A 17,195-nucleotide genomic window follows, 5' to 3' on the forward strand; every position below is an offset into this window, starting at 1 on the left:
TCCCAATAAAGACAGGCTGGCAAAACAGAATCTGGAGAGCAGCCTGCAAAGCTCCCAGAAAGCGAATATGAATGTATTGATCTACATTCATAGACTGTGGAGAATGGGACTTGGGGAAGCAGAGATAAGATACCAGAGAGGGAGAGATACTCTGAGAAATGCTTAAAGAAACACTGTAAGGAAAAAGAAAACAGAAAGAAAGACAGGTGAGAGACAGGCTGGCAACATCGGAGTGCAACAACACATGAGGACATAATATCCTATAGCATGTGCTTCAGTGTTTACAACCATATGCACACCTAAACAAGGTCATCTTTAATGAATAAAAGCATCATATGTAAGTGACTGGAAGAGTATTTCTTTAATCTATAAGAAAGCTCAATAGTTCTGCTCACAGATACATAAGAAGTAATGACACGCTAACTGAGGAAAGTCATGTTGCCCCACAAATGTTCTTTGATTTTAAAGAGTCAATACGTTCACATTTCTGACCCACTGATATTCATGGCAACTTAAACTACATCACACTAAAACAAGAAGGTCAATTAACATAAAATATGAGAAGAAGGTAGAGTTATTTTGCATAAAACACATCCTGGCTCTTGCATTCATGAAACTGATTTTCAGAATAACTGACTGTAATCATTAAACAGTATATTTACCAATGCAGCTTTCCATTACGAACTCTGCACGTAAAATCACTGTAGATATTTAATATTTTTGTGCAGATGCTTTTCTTTCAAAAGCTTAACATTTTTCTTTTTGTCAAAAACACTGACGCACTCCACCTAACCACTATCTATTATCCAATAATTATATAAGTGTACAGTGCAGAAATTATAACCTTCTCACTGTAACTCAGCTGACATTTAAACCAACACGGTTCACTCCAGCTATGTGTCATTGCTATAACTCTACAGCCTGGAGAGCTCCTTTAAACATCAGACCATTTTCTGTCAAATATAATCTCGTAACCTTTCACCGACTGAGGAACATAAATACCTGGGAAGCGGCACACTGGCACAACAAGCAGAAGCAGCTTATCACAACTGTAATCACCCCGGCTCACCTTAAAGGTGACACTGGGCTCTTCATTGAGGTTGACTTTCGTGATGACTCTTCCACTCTCCTCCTCCACATCAAAGATGCTCCCACTGTAAGGCGACCTGTCCATGTCCACTCTGTAGCGGACGAAACTGGCTGGAGTACCCTGAAAGAAAGAGGAGAGAAAGCACAAACCACATCAGTCCAATAACAATATCTGGAGACCACCTTTAACGCCTTTAAATTTAATGGAAAAAGATGAGAGGGAGTGTCAGAGTAATCAGGTCCTGTAAAATGCAATCGAGCTTTAAGGGTTTGGCGATGTTGTTTGATTATAGCTTACATTTTTGAACTCATACTGCTGAAGTGCTTAATGGAAGAAAATGTTCCTCTTCTATCTGTGATCTAAAAAAATATCCTAATGTCTCTTGTTGTACTCACATTGATTTTAACAATTCTTAGCTTGTCATAGCCCCCATTAGTCGGTCCCTCATCAGACACCCTTAAATAAACTTGGTGTTATTCATTGATTCAAACCTTTTCCTTTCATTTGAGAGGAAAAAAAAAACTTCTCTATTAAATTCATTCCTCTAGTCTCCAGTGTAATACACTTGCATTCATTAGTGGCAGCCTGGGCTTTAATGTGACCCTTTGATTAAGATTAATCACGCTTCCTGATTACTAATCATCTCGATGGCTTATCTTATTCCAGTTTCATCCCTTTGGACCTCAAATTCAGTCTGATTTTTAATAAGCTTTTTGGAGCTGTGCTCCCTTGCCTGAACTGATTTTGCTCCCCAGGGACCGGGTAAAACCTGGGGCTAGAGCAAGAGAGGGAGGGAGAGGTAAATCCTGAAGTGGCAGTGGATCTCTGGGGAGGCTTACTACCACAAATGCGACTATAAGAGGTTGCAAAACTATCTGAGTGAATTCACTAAGGGGATTTCAGAGAAAACAATCTAATCACTAAAAGTGTCTCAAGTTGTTTTCAAAAATGTAATGGAAAAAGATGGCAGATCAGGATCATTAATACAAAACACATCCCAGAAAAAAAATCCTATACAGTGGCTTATAGGTCTTGTCCGCATGCATGAGTATTTTAAGAACGTAGACTTTTCTATGCATGTTGGCCTTTTGTCCATACACAGTTTGATTTCACAATAATAAATAAATAAATAAAAATAAATGACCTTTTGTTTGCTTCAGGTTAAAAATATTCAGAAAATCTATTTGCAGTTTTGACAGGTCGTCAGGAATACATCAGCATGTGTCTCCTTTGTCGACATAAGGCATTTTTCTTGCAATGTAAAATGTGAAAGAAAAAATACTGCTGCCGCTTAACTTGCAAACAAGACTTTTTAATCTATATAAAGTGTATTGAGGAATAACTCCAGTATTGTTGGTAGCCTACTGCGGTAATAGGTTTTTTTTTCAGACTTGTGATTGGCATGGTCCTGACAGTGCTTCAATTGTGTTTTTGTGAGTGTGGATGAGATTTTTTTTTTTTTGACAGTGAAGGATGAAAAATCCTGTTTTAAAGAAATTACACATACAGTAACAGCAGCCAGCCTCTAGTTCTCACTGGAATCATTAGATGCCTTTTGAAAGCCATATATCTAACTTAGCTCTGGCATATCAGGACCATATTGGATAAAAGCACACATATGACCAAAATATTCACTGGAAGATAAAAAGACAGATGTGATGTCCCCTGCTCTCTCCTGTCGGCTGTTCTTTCTGTCTGCTTTTGTTTCAGGTGCCTGGTGAGTGCAGCAGGGATTGTGTTTGCCAACTGGAAAAACTGGTGCCTGTTAATTCTCATCTAGAAAGCTTTGGGCTGCTGCTTGGATTCCCTCACACTACTTGGCAAGCAGCTGTATGGTTTAACTCCTCTTCGGTTCTTTTCTATGTACTTTTTTTTTGGCATCTTACAACATTTACTCACTATGTCCACTCTTATGCACATACTAAACTGCTCCATTGAACCTCATGCACCTTGAGTTATTGCTATTTTATCTATATTTGTATTAAGCTGTATTAGTTTAATACATTACTGTGCTGTTTGCTTTCCCCCATTTTTGTCATAGTCTTATGAGCCGGATTGTGACAATACTTTTTTCCTAAGCTGTATCTTGTAATTTCTTGAGCAGGCTGCATAATTTCATTGTGACTTGTGCTTCCACACACTGACTCAGAAATGATGAATAAACTGAGTCAAGTACTGAAGTGCAGTGAAGTTACAGCAACATTGTAGCTCATCTCTGTCTGCAGACATTTTATGCTGTACAACACTTTCTTGTATGGCATTCTACTCACAGACTATGAATATTTTACGTGCACTCCTGATGTGAACTCACCGTGTCATTAACATCGCGCACTAGCACCAAAAATGTAGACCTACGATACTCAAACGCAACAAAAAAAAAAAAAAAAGAGAAAAGCTCTCTAGTTGTTCGTCAAAAGATTTCAAGGAAGATTACCACAGTTTCCAAATGCAGTTTTTGTTTTATTTTTAAACGCAATCTAATTCTCTTCAGTATAAAACAGCTAGTTCATCAAATAAAGAACAATCTCAGAAGCACTGTGAAACACTGATGCCTAAGAGACGCACAACACAACAGCAGGGCTTGAGCTGAGAGTGTAACAAAGCAGATACATCAATACGATTTATTTTGAGAAATTCATGAATGATTGATTTCATTTGCAAATGACTAAAACACTGCAGTGGAAACAGGAACTGGTAAAAGCACTGATAGTAAACATCCTGCAATGAAGCAAAATGCAGAAGAAAACTTTTGTATCCATGGTGATCTCCCCTGACATTCAGTCTTATAATTAACATTAATTTCAGGGGCTTGAGTTGGAGGTCAAAAAAAAAAAAAAAAAACTTTCTCAAAGCCATTAGTATCTCTTCTGTTCTCCCAAGGTACAAGTGGATAGATATAATGTCTTCTTCACAAAATGTACGAGAGCAACAAAAAAAGCCATTTCAGCAAGAATGTTCTAAACCATTAGGACACTCAGAGACAATATGCATCCCTAACATGTTGCATCAATGCTACAAGAGTGTTTCTCTCTTTCTTTCCCTCTCTCTTTGTGTGTTTAGGGCTTTTTGAGCTTGTGTAACACAAAGAGAGTGTGCGCGTGGTGTGCACCCTTTTGTTTGTGTGTTTAGCACGCACTAGACTAAAGCTCTTCTCCACCAAACAGAGGTGTCTATGACAGACATCCTGTCAATAAAATGCTTTAAGCTTCCATATCCAGGTCAATAAAAGACTGGGTTAGTCGGCTCCTGTTAGAGAGTCTAATCCCTCTGCCTGTCAAACCATTTCCCTGTGTCACTCGCATGCTTCACACCCTGCCACTGTGCTCATGGTAACATAATGATGATTTCTTATTTGTGCTCCGGCACCGCTGGATGCGTTCTACTGTACAGAAAATCCCGTTTGAGCTCATGAGAGAAAAAGCTCACATTTAAAAGAACCATTCTGGAGTTTGCAGTGAGATCGGTGGGGGAGGGGGAGGGGGAGGGGGAGGGGAAGGGGTAGGAGGGAGGGTCTCCCTCCGAGAGAGAAAGTGAGATGTAGAGCTGTCACTGTGACATTCCGGAGATGTTCTACCACCCACAGCAGCAACTGACAGGCATCCGTATCCCTCACAGTGTGTCTAAGTGCTGCCAGGAGAATACAAGCTCATCCGGCCCTGGTGAGATTCAACCAGCAGGAGGGCCTCTAATAATAAGCACTGGGTCCAGTTTTATAGGACTTTTCTGAAAAACACAGCTGTTAAGGCACTGGGAAATAGGTCTTTTTACCGTGAACATTAAAAAAGACATTTTTAAACAGATAAATCTAAAGGACAGCGAGGAAGCATGATGCTGTCTGGGACAACGGGTAGATGATTCATATATGTGACAATGCTCATCAAGATCCGCTGATAGCTGGAACTAATGACGCAGAATGAATATGCACATAGTACAGTAGCTCTAATGAGAGCATCAGTCTCGAAAACAACTTTAGAACTCATTGTGTGAGAACTAGTGGAAACTAGATGACATTCTGGCAGCAACATTTTCCCCCACCAATGTTGTATACATTGTATATCTTAAAAATATATATTCCCAGTAATGCTCATACTCACTGGTGGGTCTTGGTCCTCGGCAAAAACTGTCGTGATGACTGTTCCTTTCTCTGCATTGGGTGCCACCATGCCCCTATACAGGTCTTGGCTAAAGATGGGGGAGAAGTCATTCATGTCCTAAAATGGAGAACATATTAGCAGTTACTGTATTGATGATATTCATAACTGTGGGGTGTGTTTCTGTCCAAATATTACAGTTATACAACAATGTAGAACATATTTGTGTCAGCATTCAAAAGGTCAAATTCATTTATTAACATATTCCAGAACAACTTTTGCAAATCCTGTTTGCATGCTGAGTGAATAAATATAATTTTAGTAGTGCTGATTTTGCAGTTGCCGCTTTGTTTGACTTCAGTATTGCCATCACACTTAAACATATGCTCTAATCACAATACAACCATATATGTATGTGTATATATATATATATATATATATATATATATATACACACATACACACATAAAAATAAAGAAGTAATACAAATTTAGTACCGCTGCCAGCTGAAAACTGGTCATTTCAGTATGTTAATCAAATCAGAACAATGTTTTACAAGCTTTTGCCAGCTTATTGGTCTTTATTCAGAACCTTTCATTAAATTGTGATAACATTCTAATCTTGCAGAAGCTTTGAAATTAAATGTTGTATAATTTGTCGTGGTTCATTTTTACTGACGCACATTTCACTGTAGAGTACCCAATGACGGTAGGTAGGCAGATGAGCTTATGGCCACTGACGAATAAGATGACTGTTCAAGGGCGAGTTTCATAATAATATTTTATCCTCTCAAGATAATGGTGCTTAAACCCTGAAGACTCTTTTGGCACACTGACATCAGATGAAGACAAAAACCTCCCGTTTCCTCACCAATAGATCAATAGAATCACTGTGAAGATTTGGTGCAATCTGATGGTTTATCTGCAACTACATTTCTTAAATCAGACAATAACCATACAGCCATAAAAACTCACAGAACACAGCAAATGAGAAAGCTGACAGGTTACTATAACAGTATATGATATATGAAAAAGGAATTCTCGTACAGGCCTCACAACAACAAGACTAATGAGATAAGGACGCAGTGTTCACAACATTTCTCATCTCTTCTCCACTTGAAACCTCCTTTAGGCACTGAAACAGTTTTGTTGGTATTCTGTGATTTACTGCTCCCCAGACACATATGAGAACTTCAGTACACCACAGCATTTAATCATCTTCTCTTTGTAAATAATGCACCATCAGAGCTCCACTACATTGTGGGTCTGCAAAGAAATGAAACCTTGTTAACTGTGTAACCCTTTGCATTGCTGTCTGGAGTAATGAAAACTTAGTAAGCCATTCACATATCTCTCAGGAATAACTTAACTCTGTAGTAGAACAGCTGGAACCTGATCTTCATCTCTCTTGAGTTTTCTCTTTACTTTCCATTGTTTTGGCTGAGCCATGGGCAACTGTATGTGTTAGAGAAAGCCAGCAGTGGAGGGCAGCCTCCTTTTGATCTATACACAGGTTTAGCGTTTCCTAGCAGAAAATCTATGATCCAGTGCCTGCTTTGAACAACAAAACCTGATCCTTGTGCTGCGAGAGTTCATAAGAAAGCTGTGGACAAGATGCATGGAGACACACACACACACACACACACACACACTCTTGTGTTAGCTTACAATATCCATGCACTACATGTCCACATACATACAGCACTTTTTGCTTAACAATGCACACACGCCCACAATACCCACAGACAAAGACGTGCAGTGTGACATTTCTGAAGTGAAGAATAGAAGAAAAGTTTGGGAGACTAATTTGGAACAGCAAAACAAGCAGGACACTGAATCCATCACAGCAAGGCATACAATAAAAGAGACAACATCAAAACAGTATGAGGGAAAATCAAAGAAAAACAGCTTCAAATAACCCTCTGGAGGTGTAAAAAGAAGAAGGAAGTTGAATCAACACCATCTCCAGTCCCCTAGAAGTCTGATGAATCCATTAGGCTCATTCTAAGTCATGTCTGCCATTTCAAATGGCAGATATAGGTCCGACATCAGTGGCTGTGCAAAGCCTTATCCAATCAAACAGAGTTCCTGGGTGACAGCACAAAGAATGCAACAAAGCTTGTCCTTATCAGAGGACAAACTCACTCTACAGGTTGGCAGACCATGCAGCGAGCCTGCTTGAAAAAGCTCAGATATTTCCTCCCATTCAGTGTAATACAGAGTTTAATTCTGCAGACTTTGACACAGTCACCACGGGTGGACTTAAATATTCATATGCAGAGATAAATGTTCGCGCATTTTGAAGAATTACTAGGACTGAAAACACACAAACACCCATGCATGCACACATGAATGGTATCACAACACAGGGCGTTTAATCCTTTTGTTGGGATTCAGCAGTTAATCTCTTGAAAAGGGAGCACAAGCTCCTGAAAAACCTGACATAATTGCTGTCACAAAGCTAATGAGTCATTCAGAGCTGCAATGGCTCTGTGTGCAAGGCAGAAACACCTATCCATCAATTCTCCTCTTCTTGTGATGCTGTGAGGGTGCCCAGGTTGTGAGGCCGAGATGTCTTCCACAGAGGAAATGCAATCAGCTTTAGCAATGAATAGCATAAAATGGAATTTAGGATCGCAATAGCAGTGCAGGTGCAACACTGTAATGTGTCTCCCTTTTGAATTGCGGCTTATGCAGGCTATTACTACTGTAAAACTATGGTAATGACTCACTACATATTCACTGCCAAAGCTGCCCCTCTAGAGGCGTAATGAGAATGGCTGGAAAGAGAATGGACCACTGAGGGGTTGTGCTAGACTGGCTATCTGCGAGGCTCTTACCGTAATGCGGACCGTGACTGTAGCTTGCCCCGGAGGCACCACCCCTCCTTGGTCGACAGCTTCCACCTGGAAAGTGAAAGAAGCCCCCATGCCCATGGCTGCCAGGTCCTCAAAGTCCAGCGTCTGCAGCACTGCTAACTCCCCCGTGACAGGGTTCAGAGAAAACAGCTGCCTGGCTGATTCAGTCTTGATCCGATATGTGATATTGGAGAACAGGTCTGCATCCACTGCCTGGGAGAAGGAGGACGACAAGGACAAGGATAAGTACATTAAAGAAAACAGGGGTCATGAGTGTATAGAAAGAAATGTGATGAAAGCGAAGCAAGAAAGAGCCCTGCATTATATACTCAAAATTAGAACCTTACATACGGACACATATGCTGGTCGGTATAAGCTGCAGACAATGAATATTAATGCTTCTATTTCAACTTAGCATTTTTATGCTGCAGGGGATATTTACATCAATCATTAATCAGGTTCTGATTAAATTAAATCACTAAGGGAAGTTTAAGTTCACTGCATTAAATCACAAGTCTTATGATGGATATAATTGCTAAGGCTACTGTAACAGCAGATGATTAGATTCAGTGTATAGACACAGAAATATACTGCAGTGGGGATGCAACCAGCCCACACACATATATAATGTTACTGATTGATAAACAAAAGGCAAGAATTTGCAGCCATATTCAAGTTTTGCAGGCATTAGGAACATGAATGTCTGTGCCAAGTTTCACTACAATCCATGTAGTCGTTGTTGAGATATTTCAATAAAAAGCAAAAAAATGTCACCTTCATACCAGTGCTTGAGGTGATCACAAAGATGCTTTGCTAAATAAGTAGATACTTTTCACATGCTGATAGTGTTTGAGAGTCTAGTAGCAAACTGAGAATAATTCACCAAGCTTACACTTGAAATTCCAAAAACAAAAAGCTCTCAGTGGCAATAGAGAAAATAAAAAACAGAAAATCAGCATGTGTCTTCCTCTGGGTAATAGAAGTTTTCAGACTGAGCAACCCACCAACATTGCTATCCCTGTGCCACCAGCTGGCAAGGCTGAAAAGCTAAAACACTTCCAGGTATGGGCAATATCTTTGAATCTACCCATCTCGGCCACTTTCTTTACTGTGTGAGGTGGAAAGTGAGATAGACTCTGGCCTATTTGATTTTGCTCTTTAGCTGCATTGCCTGCCACCCCTGCCCGTTCAGAGTTGAGGTCTCGTCGTCTAGGAGATTAATAGTGTCACGGTGTCACTGTCACTCACACCCCTCACCTCCACTTTCTTCCTCACCCTCCCCTCTTGCTTCATCCCTCACTGGGAGATGCCACTGGCTATATGGCAGCAATTACTCACCCGTATGCTCGTGTGTGTGCTGCATGCACAGGGTTTCCTTTACTTTCGCGTTAACACATGCAGCAACATTTGGCAGCATAGTCTCTATAATCACAGACAGATTCCACCAATTTAAGAAAAGTTATTCTGAATTTATGGGGCAATATATTATTGTTTGTCACGAAAGAAGGAAGCGACAATCCTTTACTAAAGCTTCCTTATTACTTGAGAAAAACAGCTTTAAGTATTATTCTGCCTAAAAATGCCCAGGGAGCTGTCATGGCAGGAGGGAAAAAATAAGTTTCTCTCTGCTGGTTGTATGTTTCTGTCTGCGTAAATGTGTCTGTCTGCAAGCACTTGACATTTTAAACACTAAAGTGCCAGCCCTTGAAGTAAAGAGATGCTAAAAACCTGTTAGTACAAGCAACTACACAGCATAAAGAGACAGGAGACATAACGAGATGGAGAGAGAAAAAACAGAGAGGAGTTTGCATATTAAGCTCTTACGCTTAGCTTCAGGACCACGGTTCCCACAGGGCTGTTCTCGGGTACGTTCGCCACATACGTCTGCTGGGAGAAGACGGGGCTGTTGTCGTCAATATCCGTGACCTGGACCGACACGGTCAAGGTAGTCCGTCGCGGGTCCGCATCCCCATCTGAGGCCTCAACCACCAACTCATATTGGCTCCGTAACTCCCGGTCGAGGGGCACCCTGGTGTAGATGCTTCCATTAGCACCGATTATAAACAAGTCAGGATGATTCACAATCCGGTAGTGCACCTGGCCATTTAGTCCGGCATCAAGATCCGTGGCCTGGGGAGAGAGAAAATGAAGAAATACAGAAAATGTTAATAACTGGGCAGCTCCTCTTTGTGGATTGAATGCTGAAATCAAATCCTTAGTTTGGATGATTTCATGTCTGATAGTAGGTGTTGTTAACCAATCACAACACAATACTGCCAACCTCCCAAAGAAAGTAACTCAACTACAATGACCACAGCGTATCTGTGCTCAATTGAGTGGCTGTCTGCACCAATACAAGCTGAACACAGAGACAGACTGAAGTATAGCCGAGACAGTCAGATGGAAGCATAATAGTCGGCTAATGTTATGCTAAACGAAATGTCGATAAAGCGGCTTCAGCAAACCTGTTTTATTCCTGAGGCTGCTCAAGCACCTGTGGGAAACATCCAGAATCCATTTACATGCAGTGTATCGATAGAAGAGAAAATAAATATTCACCCAGATAGGGCATATGAATGACAGATTTAAAAGTGAAATGCATACGCGTTTCAAGGTAAACAGCAGCTGTTGTGAGTGTGATCCATTACATGATCCATTAGAGCTTGGCTTTATCTTAAGGCCTTGCAAATTTACAGAGGTTTCAAGTACAAAGCCGTGTAAGCTACAGCGCCAACAGCCGTGCCAAAATAACTCTCCGACGTCTCATTTCTTGTTCTGCATATTAAGATTAGAGTCTGCCACAAACTCATGAGTAATCATTCGGGAGTTCAAAAGACCAGAACACCTTCTTGTGCAAACTCTGCATTTCATGAAGGGTAAATCGCTGGATGCTAAACCCCCTTGTAATACAATGCATGTCAATCTGTAAATAAAAAAAGGAGAAAATAAAAACTGAAAATGATAAATTGTGATAGACAGGAAGGGCTACAGGGAGGCATAGGGCGATGCTGTAATGATCCAGCTGGGTTACAAAGAGTTGATTCACATTTTTTATTCCTGTGCGGATATGACAAGTCGTAATTAATCTTGTGTATCCATATATGTGTGCGCTCTATCTAAAACTCTCATGTGGTGGTAATTCTTTGTTGTAATTGAGACACAGATAGAGGGAGGAAGGAGAAGAGAAAAAGACACACCTAGATCAAGCTACAGTTCATCTGTGTGTTTGGCAATAATTTCTCAACCTCAGTGCAAGTAACGACAAGGCAGCAGTGGAGGGGAAAAAAATTGGCCTAAGAGAAACCGTGGAAGAGAGAGGCAAACACACACACACTCACGCATATGACTGCTAAAAGCTGCCTTTAATTTGTTTCACATGGAGTGCCTGACAAATATTCAAGGCCAAGGCTAAAAAGTGGACCTCAGCATTGAGCCTTTGCAAAACAGACACTGCGGTTTTCTGGAGCTGGGGTGGCAGGGGAGCACTTTTCCTGCAGTGGCTGAGAGGTGCATAATTACACACAAAACAATGCATGAAAGCAGCCTGTGAGCCATGACATGAAACACACCCCGCACATGTCCTGATCAATCATCGAGGCATTATTGTGAGCAGATTTAGTCAGACGCACTGACCAGGATAGAGCTGCTTTGCATTCATTCTTACTGATGACAAGACATTCGATTTTAATTAGACGATCATTTTCCTTCTTTGTTTGTCAAATTTAATTATTATCCATTGCAGTTTTTGAAGTGTTGATGCTTCTTTATTGTTTTTTCCAAACCCTCTGCTGTTTCCCCTAATAATTTGAACACTGAACCAGGCAGAAGCACATTATATTCAATACGTGCATGTGAGTCACTAAATCTCTGAAATGACTACAAAACAACCAAAACATCATTGCTTTCTGCCTTGTAAGAAGTGCAATCCAAATAACTCACTCCCAATAAAATCAAATATTAAATCTGTAGTCATCAGTATATAAAGCATTGTTACAGCAGACATGACAAAGATGTGCAGTAAAGCTGGAAAGTCTGGCCTTGACTCAGACTGTATAGCTTGTTGTTTGTGCACTGCTACTCGAGTATTCCCTGGCTATTTTATGTCTAGATCATGATTAGAGGATTTTCACATTAAAGCAGTGCTATTTGGAATGTTTCACAGCATATTTCAGCCAGGACCCAGGGGTTATTTGGTGATGTTTACTTGCGCAGACCTCTGCTTTTGAGATGGTGGGCACGCTTGGTACAGTGATTGCAGAAGCAGCAGAACATCCTGCAGGTGCAGGCGGTTGCGGTTTGAAAAACAGGTTGAGCAGATGGGAGGACGTGTTAAGAAACAGGCCCACACAGAACTCTAACATATAGCACCTGAAAAATGTTGTGTGCTGCCAGTCTGGGTTCAGAGGGTTTTTTTTTTCCCTCTCTACTTTGCATTTACAAAAAGAACATATTCATCCTGCTTTGGATTATTAATGCTGAAACCTAAAGTTCAGCCTGAATTTCCCACTTATGCTGCATGCAGAATGATGGCTTTCTACTGCCTGGGTACAGAATCTTTAAACATAGATTTAAGCACTGATGCCTTACTCTCAAAACCAAAAGGCGTGTGTGCTAAACAGTGTGAAATGCATTGCTTGCATATGTCTTCAGCAATCAAACAATTGATCTGCATGAGAAAAAATGCATAGCATTATGCTCACCAGCCTTCCAATTAACAGGAATGTTACATGTTGCTTCCATGAAGTGTCTGACACACATGCTAATCAATTTGCCCTCCAGTCATCTGCATACTTACATTATGGCTCCCTGCTATGAGCAAGCAGAATGTGCTTATATGGTGTAGGATTTGTCAGTCACAGAACAAATGACTCTGTTAGCTCAACCAGCAATGCTGTCAGTTCTGATCACCTTGGAAACCATCTCCAGCCTATGTGAGTGCATGCAAAATAAGAACAGGTGGGAACCAGTTCCAATTACTGGAACGATAATCCAAAATGCTTTAAGGCTAGCATTAAGCTACTTAATAGCATTATGCATTTGCACTGCACTCATCTCCACTGCTGGCAATTGCCTGGAGCTCTGTGGTTGGTTGCATTATTACTCTCGCCCCGCAGGTGAGTTCAAGGGAGCGGAGGAGAATAATGAACAGATCTGAATGTAGCACACCAGATTTGAATGTGAAATACTTGTGTAGACACAAACAGTAGCTTAATTCCAGCATCTTATCCATACCCCTCATCTGTCACTTGACTCTTACTTAGCAGGTGACACTGAGCTGTAGGCAACTTTTCTTCGCAGGGATAACATTTGTTCAATAATAGCAAATTACAACACACATGCACTTGCACAAAGCTCCTACAAAAACAACCACATCACAAGGGGGTATTCAGACACATGGAAAGAGAGCTAGCAGCTACTGAACATTTTGTCAGCCTATCAGGACGGGTGATGAAACACGGAGAAACAGGCACTGTACGATAAGCGACGATGCTCTGGCTGCACAACTTTTTGCGTTTCTCTTTCAACAATGACACATAGCTGTCAGTGTCAGGTGTGTCCCCCTCCCCGGTGTCTAACCTCAGCAACATGGATTTTCGTCTTATATAAACTCTATTATTGATCAACAAGTTATGTATTTGTTCCATCTTCTGGCTGTAGAGTCTGTTAACATTTTTTAACATGTGACAAAATGGCATTTTAATGAACCTTATATACAGACACGTGGAATCTACATTTATTCATAGCAAAAATAATTTATTAAAATGAGTGCCAGGAGTTCTTTTAGAAAATGAATAGTTAATCTCCTTTGCCTGCATCTATAAATACTATTTTAGAGGGAGACACTCCACAACAGAACACAAAAACACTTAATAATTGCCTTATCTATGTTGCAGGCCAAGTTTATTTAGAAGCATCATCCTGAAGGCCATGCTCTCGACAAATACTGTGCAATGAGCTTGATCTCTTAAAATGCAAATATGTTCACCTTGCATGAAAATGAGGAAAATAAAAGGATTACGTGAGCACGATAAACCAGGAAGAAGCTAAAGGAGATATTAGAGAAAGGCTGCAGGTGAACAGACACAACAGTTACTAACGGCACTGTGGCTGCTTCTGGCATGTTTGACTTTAATGTGGCAGTTTGCAAGATGTCAGACTTTTTTTTTCATATTACTATCTTGTTTACCTATGATGACAGACTCTATTTTGCTGCTCTCTTTAAACAAAGTGATTCAATGTACATCACAAAAGCCATGCAAATTAATTGACAGTACAACTTAAAGGGAAAAAATAAATAAATAAAAGGGATTGTGCAGTTATAAAACAGCTTTAGTGTGGTAGCAGAAATGGGTCTAAAGTTGATCTGGGGGACAATAACAATATCAGGAAGATTTTTGTCTTTCTGCAGCCAGCCTGCCCATCCATCCATCCATCATCAGAGGTTGCATCATAAAGGCAGCAGGTGAAGCACTTCATTCTAGGCGTCTCTCTGCAGTTCCTTCTGGGTTCTTAAGGTGTTCCCAGGGCAGATAAAACATGTAATCCCTCTAGCCAAATCAAGGTCAACCCAGGGGGCTCCTTCCAGCTGGACATACTGTAAAAAAAACCTTCAAAGAAAGTTACCCAGGAGGCATCCTAATCACATGCCTGAGCCACCTCAGCTGACTACTAGCAACCCTCTTCTGAGCTCCATCCAGATGTCCAAGCTCCTGACCTTACCTCTAAGGCTGAGCCCATCCACCCTACGGAGAAAACTCATTTTGTCTGTATGTATCCATGACCCAGAACTCATGACTATAGGTGAAGGTTGATCAAAAGGTACAGAAGCCAAATCCAGCTTGACCACATATGCTTCTGACTCCAACGACTGCTTCCTCAAAATCTAGAGGATCATTCTGACTTTATATTCTTCTGGCAGATCAGAAGTGTATTTGTGCTATGAGACATTGGGCGATTTTATTTTATTTTTTCAAAATAAGAGCAGCACTTAACATCTATGGTTAATCATCTGAATGTCAGCCCATATGATTTAAGAGGAAGTGCTAAGTACCCTTTTCTCTTGTTAGAACTCTTGCTGTGGAGATGGAAATGGCTGCAGATTACTAGTTCTTGGAGAGAACACCAACAGACTTTAATTCCAGTGCAATCTTTGTGAAAACGATGCAGAATGAGAACATGGAACATTTAATGTTTGCTTTTATTTGAATTGGTGGTGAAAAAAGAGAGCAACAAGTCCAGCATTTGAGCAGTGCCTACAACCAGCAATTAGCAGAATTAGTGAAACTCAGGGGGGGAAAAGTCAGTGTCCAATTTCTGGTTCTGTCGTATAGCCTAATCTCCTTGAGGATTATTATTTTCTCTAATTTGATCTTACTATATGTAAGCTGTTGATATGGAGTGTGTCTGCTTACTGAGATTTCACTGAGCAGCGTTATATTGAATAAAAGGCCTCCATACCTTCTTGATGAGCTACAAAAGTCTAAGCCGTGCATGTGCATAGAAAGCAGGATTGTGGGTATTCTAATATACTTTTCAGTTAAAAAGGCACAGCCTCAGCTCAAGCTGGCGAGGTGTCAGCTGGGAAAACCTTCCGAAGCAGGACAGAGGGAGAGACTCTAAGCCTCAATCTAGTTGCTGGCTACATTTCTAAGGAAACATTCTGGAGTGAGACCGAAAGTAGCTTCACTGCATGCAAACACCAAGCTTCCCTTCATATGTCCTTTTGTCTTATTTCACACTTCATAAACTGCTAACATTTAGTGATAGCCCATTCTGCCACCCTCTAAAAAATGTAATGAGATGCGCAATGTTAAAGTATATATCCTGAAAAGGATGACTGATGTGCGGATACTCATTTACCCTTGGCGACAACTGGAGTTATTTATTTACATGACAGGACAAGGGACTGAAAGGTCAGAAAAATGAATACTCTAATCTAAATGTACTCGATCACTTTCTAGAGTGATAGCAAGTCAAACCCATTTATACCCAACGGAAATGGAGATGGAAACTTGCATGGAGATACAGAAGATGCTGCGAAAATAAACATCTAAAATGTAGAGTTAGAATTCAACTGAGGACTTCAACAAATCAGATTTTTTAATTTACTGGATATGATAAAAGTGGAAACTCATTATTGGGTCAAATACTCAAAATGATCATCTCACTTTGGACCAAAATAATCTTTAACTGTTGAGAACTTGCACCAAACAGCAACTGAGGCAACTCAAAACTCTCTTTTATTAAGATGAAGATTACATACAACGTATGTTATCGTAATAGTGTCCCATTCAAATACACGCAAAATTTATCCTTGACCACTGCTTTGGCAAAAACCCTGGATTGTACTGCCACACTGTAAGCATGCACTCTCTGAATATTCATTGAGGATGTCAGCTATCATTACTCCATGATTAATACACTGACAAACATCAGGCCAATTAATCTACAACAGCAATTAGAAAAATCTGGCTGCTCAGTGGAGCTCAAACCACAGCAGTCAACAGGGAAGCAGCTCTGGGTGAGAAAATCTGTCCAACAAAATCGGCCATGTTGAAAAATGCCAGGTCATTTTAAATGGGCAACAACAACGGAAACAGAAGTACAGTCATGACTCAGTGGTCGGTAAAAACATGTCTGCATGCCACGAAGAAAGAATGAATGGGGTTTAGATGGGAAAAAACAGGAGGATGTGAAAGTAGGAACAGAACAACTTATGACCTTTAGAGGAATAGATCACGATTCTTTTGAAACAGTACACTTACCCTGACTTGGCCTACGAACAAATTGGCCTCTCTTCTTGTACAGTAAAATTAGTTTAATATGGAGAGGTCAAACTCAGGGTCATATCGTTGACATCATAACGACTATGTTCACAGTGTAGTGGACGTCTGAAAGAAAAGGAGACAACAAAGAGCACAGTTGATTTTTTCAAGACAAAGATCAGAAACAGAGAAGACAGATTATATTAACCTTAGTTAATGCTTGTGTACCAAAGGCGAAACATTGAGATGAATATTTATGGTGTGAAACTGATGTAAATGTAAATTGACTTTTTTAAAGAATGAGAATCAAACACTCATTAATTAAAAGTATTTGTAACCCTGTGAGTCTTAAAGGTAATTGTAAGGAAAATAAAGATAATCATAATGAAACC

General features: G+C 40.4%; 1 protein-coding gene across 1 annotated transcript in view; it reads right to left on the minus strand.

The window, feature by feature from the left end:
• The window catches only part of LOC110945470 (protocadherin-15), a 218,190-nt gene that overhangs the window by 52,260 nt on the left and 148,735 nt on the right, over positions 1 to 17,195 (minus strand). The window contains exons 20-25 of the mRNA XM_051960098.1: positions 16,916 to 16,929; positions 16,804 to 16,834; positions 9,863 to 10,168; positions 8,021 to 8,251; positions 5,185 to 5,301; positions 1,070 to 1,210 (exon numbers count right to left, since the gene is read on the minus strand). Of these exons, the coding sequence (XP_051816058.1) occupies positions 1,070 to 1,210; positions 5,185 to 5,301; positions 8,021 to 8,251; positions 9,863 to 10,168; positions 16,804 to 16,834; positions 16,916 to 16,929 (840 nt within the window). The remainder of the gene's footprint in view (positions 1 to 1,069; positions 1,211 to 5,184; positions 5,302 to 8,020; positions 8,252 to 9,862; positions 10,169 to 16,803; positions 16,835 to 16,915; positions 16,930 to 17,195) is intronic.

This window comes from Acanthochromis polyacanthus, chromosome 15 (genome assembly GCF_021347895.1).
Source record: "Acanthochromis polyacanthus isolate Apoly-LR-REF ecotype Palm Island chromosome 15, KAUST_Apoly_ChrSc, whole genome shotgun sequence".
Lineage (NCBI taxonomy): Eukaryota > Metazoa > Chordata > Actinopteri > Pomacentridae > Acanthochromis > Acanthochromis polyacanthus.